The sequence below is a fragment of the Melospiza georgiana genome, chromosome 3 (genome assembly GCF_028018845.1).
Source record: "Melospiza georgiana isolate bMelGeo1 chromosome 3, bMelGeo1.pri, whole genome shotgun sequence".
NCBI classification, from domain to species: Eukaryota; Metazoa; Chordata; class Aves; order Passeriformes; family Passerellidae; genus Melospiza; species Melospiza georgiana.
This window is the reverse complement of record NC_080432.1, coordinates 58,382,484-58,399,646: the sequence shown is the minus strand read 5'-3', so window position 1 is coordinate 58,399,646 and position 17,163 is coordinate 58,382,484. Positions and strand designations below refer to the sequence as shown.

Genomic DNA, 17,163 nt, shown 5'->3' with positions numbered 1-17,163 from the left:
TAATAATAAATTAATAATTCATTTTTCCCCATTATAAACTTCCACTATATTCAGGTACACAAGAAAATACTTAAATAAAATACTGCAATTATGAATACACAGGTGATTTCATTATCGGGTATCTACTTATAGTGTAATCCCTTCTTGTGCACAGTGTTGTTTATAATAAATGTTACAGCCAAATTCAGGCACAAGTACTGAAGTTATAAGGCATCATGTTCCCCAGACTTGAGACAATTGAAGCTATAGTAAATAAAGAAATTTCATATAGACAAGAGTCCATACAAAGATCTAATGCCTTAAAGCAATTTGGTTCTTTTGGGTTTTTAATTCTTTGTGCTCCAGTAGTCACTGAATCAGGTTTTACTTAAGAAGTATCAGTACTTACTAGGTGTGATTAAAAAAAGGTTATGTGTTTAAAATAATTGAAAAGAAAAAATGGTAAGCATACAAAATGCAATGAGTTTAACACATTAAAAAAAAATCCCAAATAACAAACTAGAATCTGTAAGAAAAATTTCTTTAATCAATTTACTATGTTACAAAAAACCTATCCAATTCTCTTATTTTCTCTGCAATTTCAAAAGTATTAGAAATGTGACTCATTAATGTCTTCCCATCTGCAGTTTCACTTGTCGTTAATTGTGTTTGACAAATATAACCACTAAATAACTGATCTACCTTTTAAGAAGCCTCACTAAAAAAAAGTATTTACCAAGGAATTACTTACATGAGATTTTGACCAGTAAATGAAAACCTCAGCCACCATGCGGAACAACTCTTCTGCTTCAGGATTGGGCTCTTTGAGCCATTTTGCCCTAAAATTTGGTAAAAAGGTGAAAAAGGGGATAATCCTCATTGTCTTAATGCTTTGAAATCACTTTTCAACATTTTACAAGGATAAAAGTCAACAAAACCAATAATATATGCTTTTAATCCTTTCTGGTAGCAGTGGCTTTTTGATGTCCTATTTCATACCCTTACAATCCTTTAATATTAATCCTAATTCTAATCCAATAGATCTGGACTGAAATTATGTTTTGTTTTCCTCTCAAAAAGCCCCCAGCTCCTCCTAAAAGTCAGAAAGCATAAGCTTGAGCAACTGCAAGATTGTCAGACTGAGTAAAAGCCACTTTAATTCAGTGCTAGGCACATCAAGGGACAAGAGGTGGTATCAATAAAAAGGAAGGTTTTATGAGATTCATCGACCTATTCCTCTCCACATACCTGTTATAGTCCACAAATCTAATCAACAAAGGGTAGAAGGCATAGAGGTCCCGTGCCAAAGTGGTGAACTCATCTAGGATGAGCAGTTCAGCCTCCGACATGTCACCTCTGCCTTCTGCTCTTAGATGTTCTTCATCCGATACAACCACTGCTGCCTTTTTCTTTAGTTTATCCATCAGTGGAAGGAAGTGTGTCTTTAAGAGCTGTGGCTTCGCTTTACTTATGATGGGCTGGGAAAACACTATTTAAGGCAATGAATATTATAATATATACCTGGCCACAAAATATAACTAAAACCTTTTACCTTTTCCCACTTTCTTGAAACTTACTTCTATGCTACAGAGCCAAATCCTGCCCCCATTGAAATCAGCAGAAGTTTTGCCAAGAATTAAATGTGGTCAGGATTTCACAAAGTCAATTCACTTTGAGGGCAGAAATTGCAACTTTACAGACTAAGGCTGCAAGATCATAAAACTTGAAACACCTCTTTACTGGAATTCTGTCAGCATGGTATTCGACTGCATAGTTTTATTGAGCAATGCCAAAATTGTTTAATGGGATGGATGGATACAAATATAGCTACATAGTGCATGCACAAGTTTTCTCAGCTGCTGACTCCTGCTTTGAACCTTGCTTGAGCGAAGGAGAGATGGAAAGCATGCTCTGGTTATTTGAAAACCCATGGAAACGTCTTGCCTGTATTTCTTCTGCACACTAAGTCTTGTATGTAGACACAAATGGGAGTGATTAAACTGATTCATTTCAGACTTGTCAGCACAAGCTTTCTGAAAATCTACTCATAATAACAGTTATGTAAATTAGCACTTCAACTGGGCCCATTGGTACCAAACCATTTGTAACACACTGATTAAATTATACAGAAGTTTGGGCAGTTGCTACCTATTCTTAGAGTGCATTACATTGCTAATTCTCAAAACACTAGGCATTCTGAAAGCTGACATGAATAAAATTACTACTACAGTAAATACTGGAAAGTCATAAGGAAGTCTAATTGAAAAATTGAATCCACACCACTGAAGTGACTTTTCCTCAGAGATTGTAGCACTGAGAATTAAAATGTTTTAAAATTAATTTCAAGTGTTCACCAGATGATAGTCAATGTAACTATTACTAAATGACATGAGAAGTTCAACATTTCCTTGTAATGAATATATGTTAGATATATGCCTTCAAACCCAGGTTGTAAGGATCCAGCACTCATACAAAATAGTAAGGAACTGTATAATGCCTGCAAATGAAAATTTGCTATATAATGAAAATGGGGCTAAAATACTACAGTCCTTGAATTTAATATACTGCAAAAGGCACATGTGTATATTCTATGGAAAAATAAATGTTCTAATGTAGTTCCTACATTACTTATAGAGAGATTAAAGCATACTGCTTACACTGCTTTTTCTTTATACTTGGTATTTCTGGTTCATCCAGATTTGTATTGTTTAAAAATGTAAAAATATGAGTGTTCTTCTATTCCAGATTTAACAGGGGAAATACAGAGAGATTCAGAGTCTCTGTGTGTGTATATACATTCTGAATATACACACACATTTGTTTGATAGTTGATTTATTTTCACATCTTACCTGCCAACCTCTTCATCCAGGCTCCTTCATCAATACCGAGGTTGTTATAGATGATTTTCAATATGTTACCCAACAGAGTGTTCATGTGCTCTGACGTCAAGGCTGTGCAACACATTTCAGCCTTGTCAGGATTGTTCTCAGGCCCATGCTCCCACCAGTGTGACATGTAACTACACAGCATGGGCAGTATGACTTCCATGATGTGTGGCATTTGTGTGTAACGAATACCGGATTCTGCCAGTTCCACTATTTCTTCCATCAGTTTCATCAAGGAAGGAATGTTTGGGCAAACCTCTTCTACACTAGTTGGCAAATTGAGAACTGTTGAAAAAAAATACCAAATGTCAATAAACTAGGTCATAAAAGGAGAACAATTCTCTTCAGCTGCTATTCAATACAGCTTCTTTTCTGTTTACATTTGCACCCTCGTGATACAAAGGAAACACACCAAACATAACACTAAAAAACACATCCTTTCATACTGTTGAGCAATAATCTGTTTGTATGAACAGTTCTGTAATTAAAATTTCTATATGAAACCTTCAACAATGTAAATATTGTGGAATGAATTCATAGAAATCAGATGCAATTTTCTATACACAAAATAAACCTTAAATTTCAAAATCCCTTCCAGCGTAAGTAAGTTTTGCTGTTGAGAAAACAAATTGATACAATTAAATATCTCTCAACAATACATCAGATGAGACCTGGAATTCTAATAGAACAAACAGAAACCATTGCCTACCCTAACAAATTGAGCAGATTTGAGAAACTGATTCTAGAGATGAATGTGATTGTAAATGTTTACTTTTGAATTCATTTGAATTTTTAGTTCCTTCCTCTGAAAAGGCACTGCAGTTGCCTTGATTTTTGAGGCAGTTTCTTTCATCTACAAAAAAATATCTGCGAGCACAATCTGCAGCTCCTGAATGTTTAACATACAGACACATACCATGACACACACAGGTATCTATAGAGCAAAAATTTAGCCTGCAACTTGTGAATACAAGTGTCTCTACCAGCATCCCACAAGTCCTTGTTGTCTTTTTTGCCAAGCAGTATCTTCTCCTGTTTAGAGCAAATATATTTTACACTGACATCACATAGTCTCCTTAAAGATTATGCAATTTTGGACAAAACATTCAAATTTCTGTTAAAGGTCATGACAGTAGAGTGGACTGTATATGTATATAGTAAGCATGCATAATTGTTGATATTTTAAAGTTTGGATACTAGAGCTCCTTGGAGAAAAAATCAGTTATGCTCCCTTTTTTAAAAAATAAAGGTTAAGCTATAAAATTGTTGCCATTATAAACTGACATCTTACACGAACATACACTGTCATCTCTGTGTATCTGTAAGATGATACAGATTCAGCATATATGCAGAGCTGGTGAAGTTCTACTGCAACTTCTATTTATTTCAGGAACAGTTTGTGCATGTGACCTTATTCAACAATCATGTTGCAGCATAAGAAACATCAAGAATGGAATAAAAAGATATATGTAAAGTAAACATACATAATGTCACTGTAAAACATCTGGACCGCACTTTATGTCAAACAAAATTACAACCAATCTACATACTAGTCCGCTATTTTTTTTAATTTATAAGGGCATAATATGCAATTAATACAGCAAAGCTATTTTCCTTCAGTTGCAAGCATGTTTTAGGGACCCAAAACTGTTTATGTAAACTGAGGAACCAAAGCTCCTGACAAGAATGCTTAATTTTATGATCAAATATAGAATATCTGAGGTACTAAAAATGTGCAGTCTCTTCATTAATTAAATTCCAAAGCGGTATTTTGAGAATGGTATCTCAAAATTAACATATCAGTAGCATTAGGAACATATAATGATCAGTTTTACCAGACTGAGAAAAGAAATTGATTAGAAAATTGATTTAGAAAGAAAGATTTAGAAAATAAATTAATCCATGAAATTACAAGAAAATTCTTGCATTATAAAATGTATGCAAAATCACACATCTTAAGGCAAGCAGCGTTTATAGTGAAATCATGTTTTCATAACCACGATGTATGTTTCTGGAAATACCTGCTCTATCTCTTGCATTCTTGGTATTGTAGATTGAGTAGATATTATGTTTGTTCAAATGAGTTTCCAAAAAAGCCACTGGAAATGCCCCTGAGAAAGCAGCCAAGCACTCTCCTAGTGCTGATCGTTGCCTGTGAATTAACAAACACCATTAGTGACACACATCCTTGATCACAGAGCCACAGAATGGGTAAGGTTGGAAGGGACCACCAGTGGAGTCAGCTGGTAAGTACAGACTGACCCCACCTTGGGGTTGTGTTCTGAGATCAATGCATTTCAAAGAGAAGCCACGACATTACTGGGATCATCAACACAAGAACATGTACTTGGAAAAGACGTCTAGCAACCCTCTGCTAATATATGAATGATATGTAAAGACATAAAATCTCAATGGTAGCCTACAAAGCTTATAGAAAATGAAAAAAATACAAGGGAGACCAAAGTAATTATAAAAATGCCTTTTGCTCTATTACTTTCCTGTCAACTTTACTAACTGTACAATCCCTAGTATTAAGAAAAAGCTACTGGATAGAACAAGAGAACAAAATCAACTATCATTTTATCTAAATGATATTTCACTTTTCTAAGAAATAATGATAATCACTTTTATGCTTAGTCTAGAATGAAAGTCAAGTTCTTCTGTTAGTGGAAAATTGTTTCTAATGATCAAGAGCTCTGAAATTTTATCACAAAGCCATTGCTTTAATATCTTCAACTATATGACATTTATTTGATAATCAAAATTCTTTGTGTGTCAAAATTTTTAAAAGCCTGCTTCTAGGAAGAAGTAAGTGATGCCCTCCCTGTCACTTCACTTGGGTTCTTCACGACAGCTATATTAGTCTTTCTAATTTTCAGTTTAATTGATCACAGCAGAATTTAGAAAGGTGAGAAATCCCTAGCTGAGACCAAATCACACATGTGACAGAAATTCAAGAGAATTTGAACTCAGGAGAAACATGAACTTTCAAGTTAAAAGGAAAAAAATACCTCAAAACTGATCTTGTGATTTAATAAGGTTCATCCTGGGTCTATAGTTTATCTCGGTCTTGAAGATTTTATTCTTTATAGATCTAACTCATTAAACTTGATTTTGTTAAATCTAACTTCATTCCCATTATCACTCATGCTGTTTTCTCCTTCCTTTTTCCCCCCTTTTCATTAGGTCTTCATAAGCAAAACATACATCCATCACACACCTGAGAACAGCATGTGCTTTTTGATTTTGGTGGCAGACAATCATACACAAAAATTATTGGTTACACTGATATATTTTGTCTTCAAAAGAAATCCTATATCCTTTATTTGCCAAAGAGCAAAATAAATTAATTTTATGTCCTTAATGAAATCAAGGAGACCTGATTTTCCACATATTTGGGGGGTTTATTTACTTAAATTTTGGTCCCAACAATTTTTCATACTGTTGCCTGTGATACCACCACCAAGTAAGCCAAGATATGTCAAGGGGCTGCTCTGGAGTTATGCACAGGTTGATCTGCTCGAGTGTCACTTCCTAGACACTGAACTTCCTAGACTGCTGCTGCCAATATCTGAAATTAATCCATTCTGTTTAGCTGCCTTCAGAACAGTGTTAGGCACTGCAGTGCAACTCTTTCCTTTTAAAATTTGAATTTTTCTAGGTGTCTGTATTTTATGACCAAACATGGCTTACAAAGACCAAATGCAACTTGGAAGGAGGTTAGCAGATACAGAGATGTATAAAACAGCAATTGCAATGCCTCATTTACCTGGGTAACAGCTAGAAAACAAATAGCGTTTTACAAGTGACAAAATTAAATTTAGGGTAATGAGAAAAAAATATACATCACAATTACACATTATAGACGGAAGAATATAACAACTCCGAAGCTGAATGACATAATTTTACAATACCTTAGTTAACCCTCAAATCAAGTGCTGTTCCTTATAAAGTCAGATAATATTATTTTTAATTTTTATTTTAATTAGGAAAAGTATTTTGAAAAACAAATAATGCAATATTTCAAACATATTATAGTACATGGATTTGCATTCCACTTAACATCTGAGCACATCTATATTTTCTTTCAAGATAGCTTTTCAATAATACTCTTCTATATTAATTTCTGAAAATTAATTCTGAACTGAAAATTCATAATGCTAAATATAAATGCAAATATTAAAACCAGAGGAATTATTTTGCTGCTTACCTCTCAACATAGATACTCTTGCTGGTTCCTAGAGCATATAAACTGGCCAATATTCTGTAACAAGAGACCTGAACATCTTCCACTAAAGAGAAGAAGAAAACTATATTTACAAAGAGATTTTTCTTTGCAATACATTCCCAAAGAATTAAAATAAATTACTTCAGATAATAACGGAATTATAAATATTAAGCTAACAAATGCAATCCACAGAAATTACCCACTACATACAAAGTCTTTGGATGTCCAAGTGCTATACTTTTTACTCAAAATTTCCATTTACTTAAATATCATGTTAATACGTAAAATAGTAAACCTATTCCACTAGTAGATTAATTTTATTAAATTAATGTCATACCAACTCTTCACACAGGACACCTTTACAAACAGAATACCTCTGTTCAAAATAAAGGCAATCCTGTTAAACAGATATTTAATTATTTTAATAACAGGGTTTTGGTTTTTTTTTCATTTAGGCACTGATAGCAGATAATAGCATGTACTTAATTTACACTTTAAACTTACAAAGGATTAAAAACAATAAATAATAATTTATTCCATACAAATACTTCACCAAAAGATGTTTTAACATTATCAAGTAATTCAGTCATAAATCTGTAAGAGTAACCTTAACAACAACCATTTGGAAAAATGCTTTTGTAATGCACTCTGCAGTAACAGGGTAACAGTGTAAGTACCATCAAGAAGGACAACACTCCCATACATTCTTGCCTGAGATATCTTTTGTAGTCTCTTCTACAGTGCTAATTTCACCCCTCAACAAGCAATTAATGAAATATTGTGAATAAAACAAGGTAAGACTGCATGGGCTGGAGAGCCTACAAGATATTGTATCAAAGCTACAAGCCCAGCCCGTTATTGTACTGTGATTTGAGTTCAGATCATGTCAGAGTTCAGTGTTTTTTACATCATAATAGTAACCTCTGGTACATTGACCCATCTTTGTACATGACCCACCCAGGGAGTATACTCTAACCAGTAACATCAGGTACAAGCACCAGGTCAAGATGCTTGTACAAATAAGATAAATCTTACTCTTAACAAAATGTAAAGAGAAGTTGTGTGTAAGAAAAATTAGTCTTTCCACTATGCTCTAGACAAAATAAATAGGCCCAATTTTAAATAATTATTCTTTCCCAGTTCATGAATTCTAAATTCGGTGTTTTACACCAGTCCAATGTATGTAGAATAGCTGATTAAGAACACCAACCTAAGTGATAAAGAATTCAAAGCTAAATATTAAATTCCAAAACATGGGATACCAGAGACCAAAAATTATACAAGGCATGAACACGCTGATGACTGAAAAAGTGGTTTATGATGAAAAAATTACTTTTTCTGGATACCATCAAAGTCTCTGGAATTTTACAGAAATAGTTCAATAAAATAAGTGGATATTTACATCTCATTACTTTGAAATCCATGAATTCAAGTCCAAATTTTTGAAGAGTTCTTTTAAGGCTACTTTAAATAATACTTTTTACACATTCTAAAAAGAGAAAAATGTAACTCGGTATTCTGTTCCTCCAAGTACTTCTCATGGATTTTCATAACTGAGTCACAGAGTTAGCTATGCAGGGTAGGATTTCCCCCTTTAGTGCCATCTGGACAGTAATACTTCTGTGAGTTCCTGAAATATATAAAATGCAATTTTTGTTCTCAGGCTGCAAAGTCCGCAAAATTTTGGCTGCAAAATTTTTGGTTTGGGGGGAATAAAGGACCATTGAATCCCTACAATCAGAACCTTTACAGAAATCCAATATCCAGACTTTCATACATGCTCCCTTCTCTGGTGTCTGAATTCTTCAGGATCTCCTTCCACTTCTCCCTTTTCCCTAGAATTGTCAGAATTCAAGAAGCCACCCAGATTCCCCTCTAAACTGAACTGAGGTGCGTGTATGATGGTGCAACACCATTCTTGTAGTATTTATAGATGGAGTAAAGACAAAGTAACTTACACAAAGTGAATTCTCACACATGAAGAAAGTCACAGTAAATATATTATAAAGTTATTAACAAAATTGATCCTTCTGACTTTGTAATCATGGACACATCTACTTCACTATTTATTCAGAGTCCACTAAAATCTGCAGACTGTTTTTGGTCAATTGCTGCAAATGTTTGATTAAATCAATAAAAATTTTGTCAAAATGACACAGGATTTGTCATTCTTTAATAGAATTGAGAGTCTAGTAATGCTTACTGCATGACACTATAGATATTTTAATGGTGTGGACATTCTGCATATATATATATAAGATAATATGATACATACATATCAAATCTTCCCCAAACTGGTGCTGTCCAATATGCTCAAATAATGAAGATAGCACTGGCAGGAGAGCAACTGTGGTATAATTAATGATTTGTGTAACTCCTTTTGGCTGGTTTCTGCTGTGCGTAAACTGGCCTTGTTTAAGATTTTCCATAGTTTTCTCCAGATCCTCAGCAGCATTGTCCAAAAATGCTCTCAATGCCATCCTAACAGATTCCAGACCAGTTTTCATCACAGTCCTGTTTATATCATGCAAAAAGAATGAAAAGGAATATTATGTTATACAAGCATGGAAGAAAGCTTAGTCTTCGATTATATGAAATAGATAATTGAGATCTGAAGAAAAATATTTCATCTTTTAACATTGTAAAATCTCCTCAGAGCAGAATAACTGACTGAAAACAAGTTTCACAGGTATCCTGCAGAACACAGGGATACTTTATCTGTTTTCCTGCCAAGCAAACAGTCCTTTGGAATTTATAAAGTGATTCATTTGCCTTCAGAGAGGAAAAAACCCAAAAACTACAGAACAAAAATAAAAATTAGTAAGTCTGTGATTTCTGACTCCAGAAAGAGAAGAATCATCTCAAGATAAAAGTCAGAAAATCTTCCTAATTAAAGCAGTCACATTTCCATCTCCAGAACAATGGCATGAGAAAGGAATGAGTAAAAACAACCATATATGTTAAAATCAAATCAATCAATGCATTTATTATGTGACTATAGCACAGTTGATCAACAATGGAAAGATGCAATACAGGAGAATTATTACCTTATGTGATTAACTAGCTCAATTACAAAGATCCTTTGTTTAAAGAAAGTATCCGTTTAGGCATGTGTGAAATAAATTGAGGTGATGCTATTTTGTAAATTCAGAAGCAGTCCAGTTCTTTTAGTCTGATTGTTTATTTTAAAGAGTGGATATATACAGTGTCAAGAGCAATATCTTTAAAATTCCGTGTCCCCTCCATTAATTCCTTAATCTCCATCTGGAGCTATTTCCACATCTCTACCCAGAGCTGAATTAGTGACCTTCACTTGTGTCTGTATTCTGTCTGTGTGATTGCATGGACCATGGACAATTTAAGACAAAAAACCCAAGATATTGCAAAATAAAGGCATACCATGCAAGAGCTGAGCCATATTAATGGCCATGATCATGACTCTACCCCGTAGGAAATGGAATATAAAACTTGTCCATAAAAGCAACTGGTAAGATATTGAGAAAGAGAACTATATGCACATAATACACACAATTGTTTTGAGACTTTATGCTAAGTGAAAAAAATTTCCTTAAAATTTCCATGGAGGCAGTTTAAGATATCATATTTTGTTTAAAAATGCAAAAATGTAAAAATCAGCTCTCAGCAGAGATGGCTGACTTCACAGGAAATGAAAAGCAACACATTACTCTCCAATATATCAATGTTTTCTCATCCATAAACCTCAGAATAATAGCTCAAGCAGCTCAATTTAACATAAAAGTAGCCCTGAATTCTAGGCAAAGGGTTTGGCTTTTTTTTCAAATTAGAACCTGAATTAATTTTGCAAAGAAGACACTCGATGAGACAGATTTACTGTGCATTTAACTCCTGAATTTTTTGATTAAACAGTGTAAGGAAAATAATAAAATATTTACAACTTTATTTTGGTTTTGAGAAAGTGACATGATTAAAACCATATAAAGTAACAATCAGAAGTTTCTGGACACCACTGATCCATAATAAAATTTAAAGTGCAACCTATAAATACTGTCCTGTCAAATCCTAGTAATGGACCTGTTTTGCAATGGGAATTCTTTTCAGCACTGTAACTTCTCAAGTTGAAAATTTGTCGCCTTACACAGGTAGCCCAAATGTAACTGCACATTACTCTCTTCAGTGATTTTCCTTGTACTTTAGAAAATATAATCAGTGTTACCTTGCATCCAAAGTCTGTCCCAGTATGTGAAGACAGTTGACTATTGATGTTGCATCATTTCCTAGAGAGGGAGGAAAATTATCCACCAATTAAGTTGAGCATAGCGTGTAACTTATTGACACACTGCTAACTGTACCCCTGGATTTAATGAAAGAATAAATGACATAGCAGAAGAGCAACTGAACTTCTGCATCATTTCATGTTAAAGAACATGCAGTTTTTTGTCTTAGCCTTGTTTACACAAATGCAGGAACTAGAGGCAGGAAAGCATCTCATAAAATAGCTGAGGCAGTCAAGATGGAAGCACTTAAATGTGGGGTTAATTAAAGCTGCAGTGTATTTTCTGGTTTCCATTTGAGTTCTCTAAGTTTTGCTTTAATTAATTCAAGTTTATCTGATTATTTATCTTCCCCCTCTCAGTAACATAAAAGCAGTTAACTTTCCAAAGTTGCTATTGCAACTTCCTGCTATTACAGGAAGAGAACACTTATAAAAAAATGTCATTAACAAAGTTCATTCCCTGATGTTCCCCCGAGTCTGCAGTTATTTATAGCTTAATTGGATCCACATAAATAAGAGTCCCTGACATAATACACATATTCTGTAATTTTTTTTCCCATTTAGGTATGCAAAAAGAGGACTTACATACAAGAAGCCTTCTATACATATGTACATCCCAAAATGCAGCATGTACAAGCCTCTTTCCTCTAAGAACACTTTTTAAATCCAGAATACATGTATACTATACAAATCTGAACCACATTTGGGCCTATTTTAAAATTCAATTTCTAAAATGAAATTATGGAAAAATAAAACTGTCTTTCCTTGCTTTTCTTTAAATTTTCTTGAAAAAAAAGTAGAAACAAATTGAATGTTTAAGAAAGATTTATGAAAATATTTCTATCTGCACACAGTGCTACAGCATACTGTATTTTCTCACTCATGGTTATTTCTTAAAAATACAAGCAAACATTCAAGTAAAATTAGTAATTGTTTCAGTGAACTAGATATTGTAAAATAAGTGCAAGGAAGGTGTGGGAGGTTCATTGCAGCACTGAGAAAGTTGTTCTATGGTACCAAAATTAGGAAATACAAATGTTAATACAAAAGTGTTCATTCCTGTTCATCCACAGCAGATTAAAAAAACCTGGACCATAACTTCCACAGCTGCCTCAGCCAGGCAGCCTCACCTTTTTTCACTGGCACATGTGATCATGCAATGGTACAGCAAGCAGATAAGAAAGCTGAGGCGACCCAAAAAATCCTACCAAAAATCACCCCAAAAGACTAAGGGTTTTTGTCAGATCAAACTTTTTTCCTTACTATTTTGATGCTTTGGTGATAGGAACGCCCATGCTGATGAAGAGAGTGCAAAACAGTGCTGAGACAGCAAGTATGGAGGGGCTCAAAGTACACCAGACTGTGTGTTAGACCATCACAGAATCATGGAATGGTCTGGGTTGGAAGGGACCTTAAAAATCATCTAGGTCCAACCTCCTGCTGGGGGCAGAGACATCTTCTACTAGACAAGGCTTGCTCAAAGCCCCATCCAACCCAGCCTGAACCCTTCCAGGGATGGGGCAGCCACAAATTCTCAGGAACTTGCTCCAGAACAGAACTGCTTACTAGAAATTTAAACAATCAAGCTACTTAAATTTGAGAAAATATAAATTAACATGCTCAATTCACCAAAATTATTCACCAAAATCTTTCCATTTCTACCCAGTAATACTAATGAAAATAAATCAATACAGCCTTCCTCATGTACAGCCACAGCTCTCAAACTGTAAATTATTGCAGTCAAAATCTACTTTCACATTGTAAACAAATAATGATTCTATGTTGAATGATAATTTCATAATCTTAATGACACTCTCAGATATCAAATTTGACTATTTAAGTTCACTCTGTAAGACATGCATGCTTAATTTCCCATTTTACCAAACTACTATATACATCTTAAGCTACGTGACTTTCACTAATGATTTTCGGAAATGCAGCTCTATATTCAGAAGTATCATTCATATTCACAGTAATTCAAAGTACCTATATCGCAAAACCATATAAAATTTTGATATTTGTTATAGAAAACTCCACACTGCCCATAAAAGTTATTATTGAGCAACACTTGCTCACAGAAGATGTCTTCAAATTGCACAAATAACTTTCTAGGCCCCAGGTGTGCTCAGTTATGAGCACTTTCTCCTCTCCTGCACAAAGTCTTTGTCTTTGCTGGAATAAGTGCAACTCTCTTAATCAGATTTTCTCATATCATGCAATTCCCTTGCAGGGGAAGGCAAACTATAAGGTGACTTTGACTTGAGATATTAAGTCCATAGTAAACAACCCAATCATGCTCCATAGTCTCACAATGACCTTGTCGCAGTTAATGCCAAAACTACTGTGTTAGCATAAAGATTTTGTAATCTGTTGTTACTGTTGTCTGGGAATAGAGTTAAAAAACAAACTGTAGCTATCACAAATAATCAGCTGATCCCATCTGACTTATCGCCTAGCATTTGAACCCAGCCAAACAACAAGAAATTAGCAAGCTGAGAAATTGAATAGAAAAGATCTTTTCTTTAGTACTGAAGAAAGTTATATTGACTTAGGTATTTAATTTCAACCATTACTCATTTTAGGAAAAAAAAAATCTGAAAACCAAATGCACAAATAACAAAAAAGCTTTCCAAAATTTTAATAGTATAACTGAGCTAGTTCATTCTTTGAAGAAACAATCTAGGGCATAAATCAGAGCTTATGTGTAGGTTTGTGACATATTCCACCCTCCAGAAAAAGATGCATGCCACACAGCTGCAGAAATAACTCCATTCCTCCTATGATCTTCTGGCTTTATAGGCAAATCCACTCAGCTCCTCCCAAAATATTTAAAAGCAATTATGCTAAAAAACCTTTCAATCTTTCTTCTTAGCTTAACAGTTTTCATAATGGTCTGTAAAATTTTTAAGCACCACACTGCTGCAGCAAGTCATTTCTTTCCCTTCAAATTGAATGAAATATGCCAGAATTGAGTTAGGTGCATGTTAACACAATCAAATTCTAATTCACTAGATAATTACCCAATTAGATATGTTCATGGATGCTGAAGTTTGCACTGCATCCATCATTGAAGCCATGTATGCATAGGATGTACTATTCCAACTCTTCTAGCACCACAGCAGAAGAGAAAATTGCAAAGAAAATGTGCCATACATTGCATATAATGTATACACTTGATACAGACTTCAGATTGACTTCAATTCAGTGATTTTCACACGGCATAAGACAAACACCAAGCTCCTGCCAAGGTCACATAATACCAGAAAGAGGGTACACATGCGTATGTGGAGTCAAGCACATCTGAGAATATTCAAGAATTCCACAGAACATAACTAAGCACTTCAGCCCACTTCTAATTTTCCTTAATGACTTTCCAATAAAAATGTGCAGTTCTGACTGCCAAATGTTTTTCCCAAATTATTCAGAATAACATTACTAATCAGTAATTTTAATTTACTCATCAACATTCTTTGATACGATAATGAAACCCAAATATTAGTTAAGACACAGAGAAAACGAAAAAGCCCCAATCACCTCCCCCAAACTGAAAACTACAAAAGCTTTTTATTCCATCTAAAATAATCTTTGATCTACAAGTCTAAACAATCGGTGGTCTGCGTAGACCATGCATTTCAGCCATGCAGCATGCAACAAAGCAGCACTTAACACAATCCAAAAATGGCAAAGAAAACCAAGTGATGGCCATGCTAGTATTTGTCAAGGGTCTCCTTACCAAACAGTGAAATCCTATGCCTGACAAGAACTCCAAGTTTGCAGAACAGGCTGAAGACAAAAGAAAAATAAAAGAGAAGAGAAGGGAAAAGGAAAAAAATAAGGGAGGGAGGGGGGAAAGAAAGAAAAAATAACAGCTGATATATGAGCAGGAAAAGCAACATGATGTCACGCAGAAAGAATCAATTGTCTGAGCAGAATGTGGGACAGAATACTAAAGAAAGAATTTTCAAGTGCATATCCTTAACAAACATGGTTAAATAAGCACATATTATAATTAAAAAAAAACAAACAAAAAAATTAAAAGCAAAGCTAATTAATATAAAAGCGTTCTATACAATAACCCACAAGGAAATAACCATCAAAGCTTTAAAAAGTAAAATGTGTTCATTGTGCTACACAGGATACCACTAAAATTTGAAAACACAAGGCAACGGAATCAAATTAAGTGAGGTGTGTGATGGCAAATGCTTAACTAGTTCAATTAGGATTTTGTAAACTTGAACACAGCAAGAATTTTTCTTCAAATAAGTTTGGTTTTTTTTCTAATATCACCTCTTACATGGTTTTAAACAATATGATCAATGATTTCGTTTTGCATGTTTGAACTACTTCCTGTGCTGATAAACAGCACTCCATTGAGAAAAAAGAAAAGTGAATTTTTCTGTTAATTCATAGAAGCAGGAGCAAACTACCCTACCCAAATTGACCTGGGCTCCAGATTGAAGTTGGAATTACATCAATCTTCAAGATCTGGTTTGGTGTGAGAATTTTCACCAGAAACATCCATTTTTGTGGTATTATTTTATGCTGCAATCCCTTTCATCTGCTATAAATGACATGAACAATATCATGTCATTTTATTAAGCTACATAATTAATAGGCATACTAGCTATTTATTAGACTCTGATTTAAAAGCAAAAGATACAATAAGCATGTCTGCACAGCCTATGGATGAGATCTGAACATGTTGTTCCATTGACAGACAAGAGCACACTGTCAAATGGAAACATTTATGTCCAGAATCTCAACAGCCAGATTAATGTGGGATTGAATCCAGCTAATTAGCCAATGCACAGTGATCCACTCTAGAAACAGCAATTGCTCTGTTTTAGAAATGAGCCTGCTTGGTGCATGTTTGGGGATCTCAGTTCACTTTTTATTCCATGATGCAGACATAGACTATATATTGTTTTATGAGGATCTTGAATCACCAAGTCCAACAGGAAAAGATGTAAAGAAGCATGCTAGCACCATATAGATTATGCGTCCATTCTGGAAAAGACATAAATAGCTCACCACTCTATCTTATGTTCTGACAGACAAATGTTACTCAATGGCCTGTACCATTCAGCAGACGCTGTGCTTTCACAAAGTGAGACTGAAACTATCATCTACAGTGTCTTTAGTTGAGGCCAAATAAATAAATAAATAAATCCAAATTTCCAATACCCAGATTAATATTCAGAACCAATTTCATACAACTACAGTAGTTAGATAACTCCTAACTTGGTCTACTGGATGAGAAATTTGAAAAACCCAATCATGAAGAGGTTGGTTACAAATACAACAGCATATAATGCCACCACATTTCAGGACGAGGTCTGACCCATATTTGTCAGCAAAATAGATCTGGATTAACTGCATTTTCTGAATATGGAATGGTTGTGGCATATGCTAACTTTCACTGCATTATCAATATCCAAAATTATACTCTTCCACAGCTTAATGAATGCAAGTTTATCATCACTGGAGAAGGAAAGCAGCCAGGAGCTGCCCTTAGCTTAAAACAAATTCTGTGTAGGAGGTGCACTCAATGGAATTTGCTATTACTCATCCAAGATTTCCCTGCATCTATTTTCTTCTGCTTGGCTGACACATCTGGATAGCACATAACCCAATCAAGTATGGCAGCAGCTCTGATCATTTTGCAGGACTATAAATTCTGGAATCTCACACAGCTACAGAGCATATGTGCATAAATCCTGGATCTCTATGCAGCAGGTATGCTGATATAGCTGACATTTTCCAGAAGTAGGGAGTTTATTGGCATGACTTAACATCTGTAAAAATACCGTTATCC

At 34.5% G+C, this 17,163-nt stretch overlaps 1 protein-coding gene across 4 annotated transcripts in view; it reads right to left on the bottom strand.

Moving 5' to 3' along the window:
- RYR2 (ryanodine receptor 2) overlaps window positions 1-17,163 on the bottom strand; it is a 379,393-nt gene that overhangs the window by 71,370 nt on the left and 290,860 nt on the right. For all 4 annotated transcript variants that reach the window (XM_058020341.1, XM_058020342.1, XM_058020343.1 and 1 more), the window contains 8 exons: window positions 15,082-15,131; window positions 11,289-11,349; window positions 9,369-9,607; window positions 7,076-7,157; window positions 4,887-5,017; window positions 2,830-3,150; window positions 1,228-1,468; window positions 731-818 (listed from right to left, as the gene is read on the bottom strand). In XM_058020341.1, coding sequence (XP_057876324.1) covers window positions 731-818; window positions 1,228-1,468; window positions 2,830-3,150; window positions 4,887-5,017; window positions 7,076-7,157; window positions 9,369-9,607; window positions 11,289-11,349; window positions 15,082-15,131 — 1,213 coding nt within the window. The remainder of the gene's footprint in view (window positions 1-730; window positions 819-1,227; window positions 1,469-2,829; window positions 3,151-4,886; window positions 5,018-7,075; window positions 7,158-9,368; window positions 9,608-11,288; window positions 11,350-15,081; window positions 15,132-17,163) is intronic.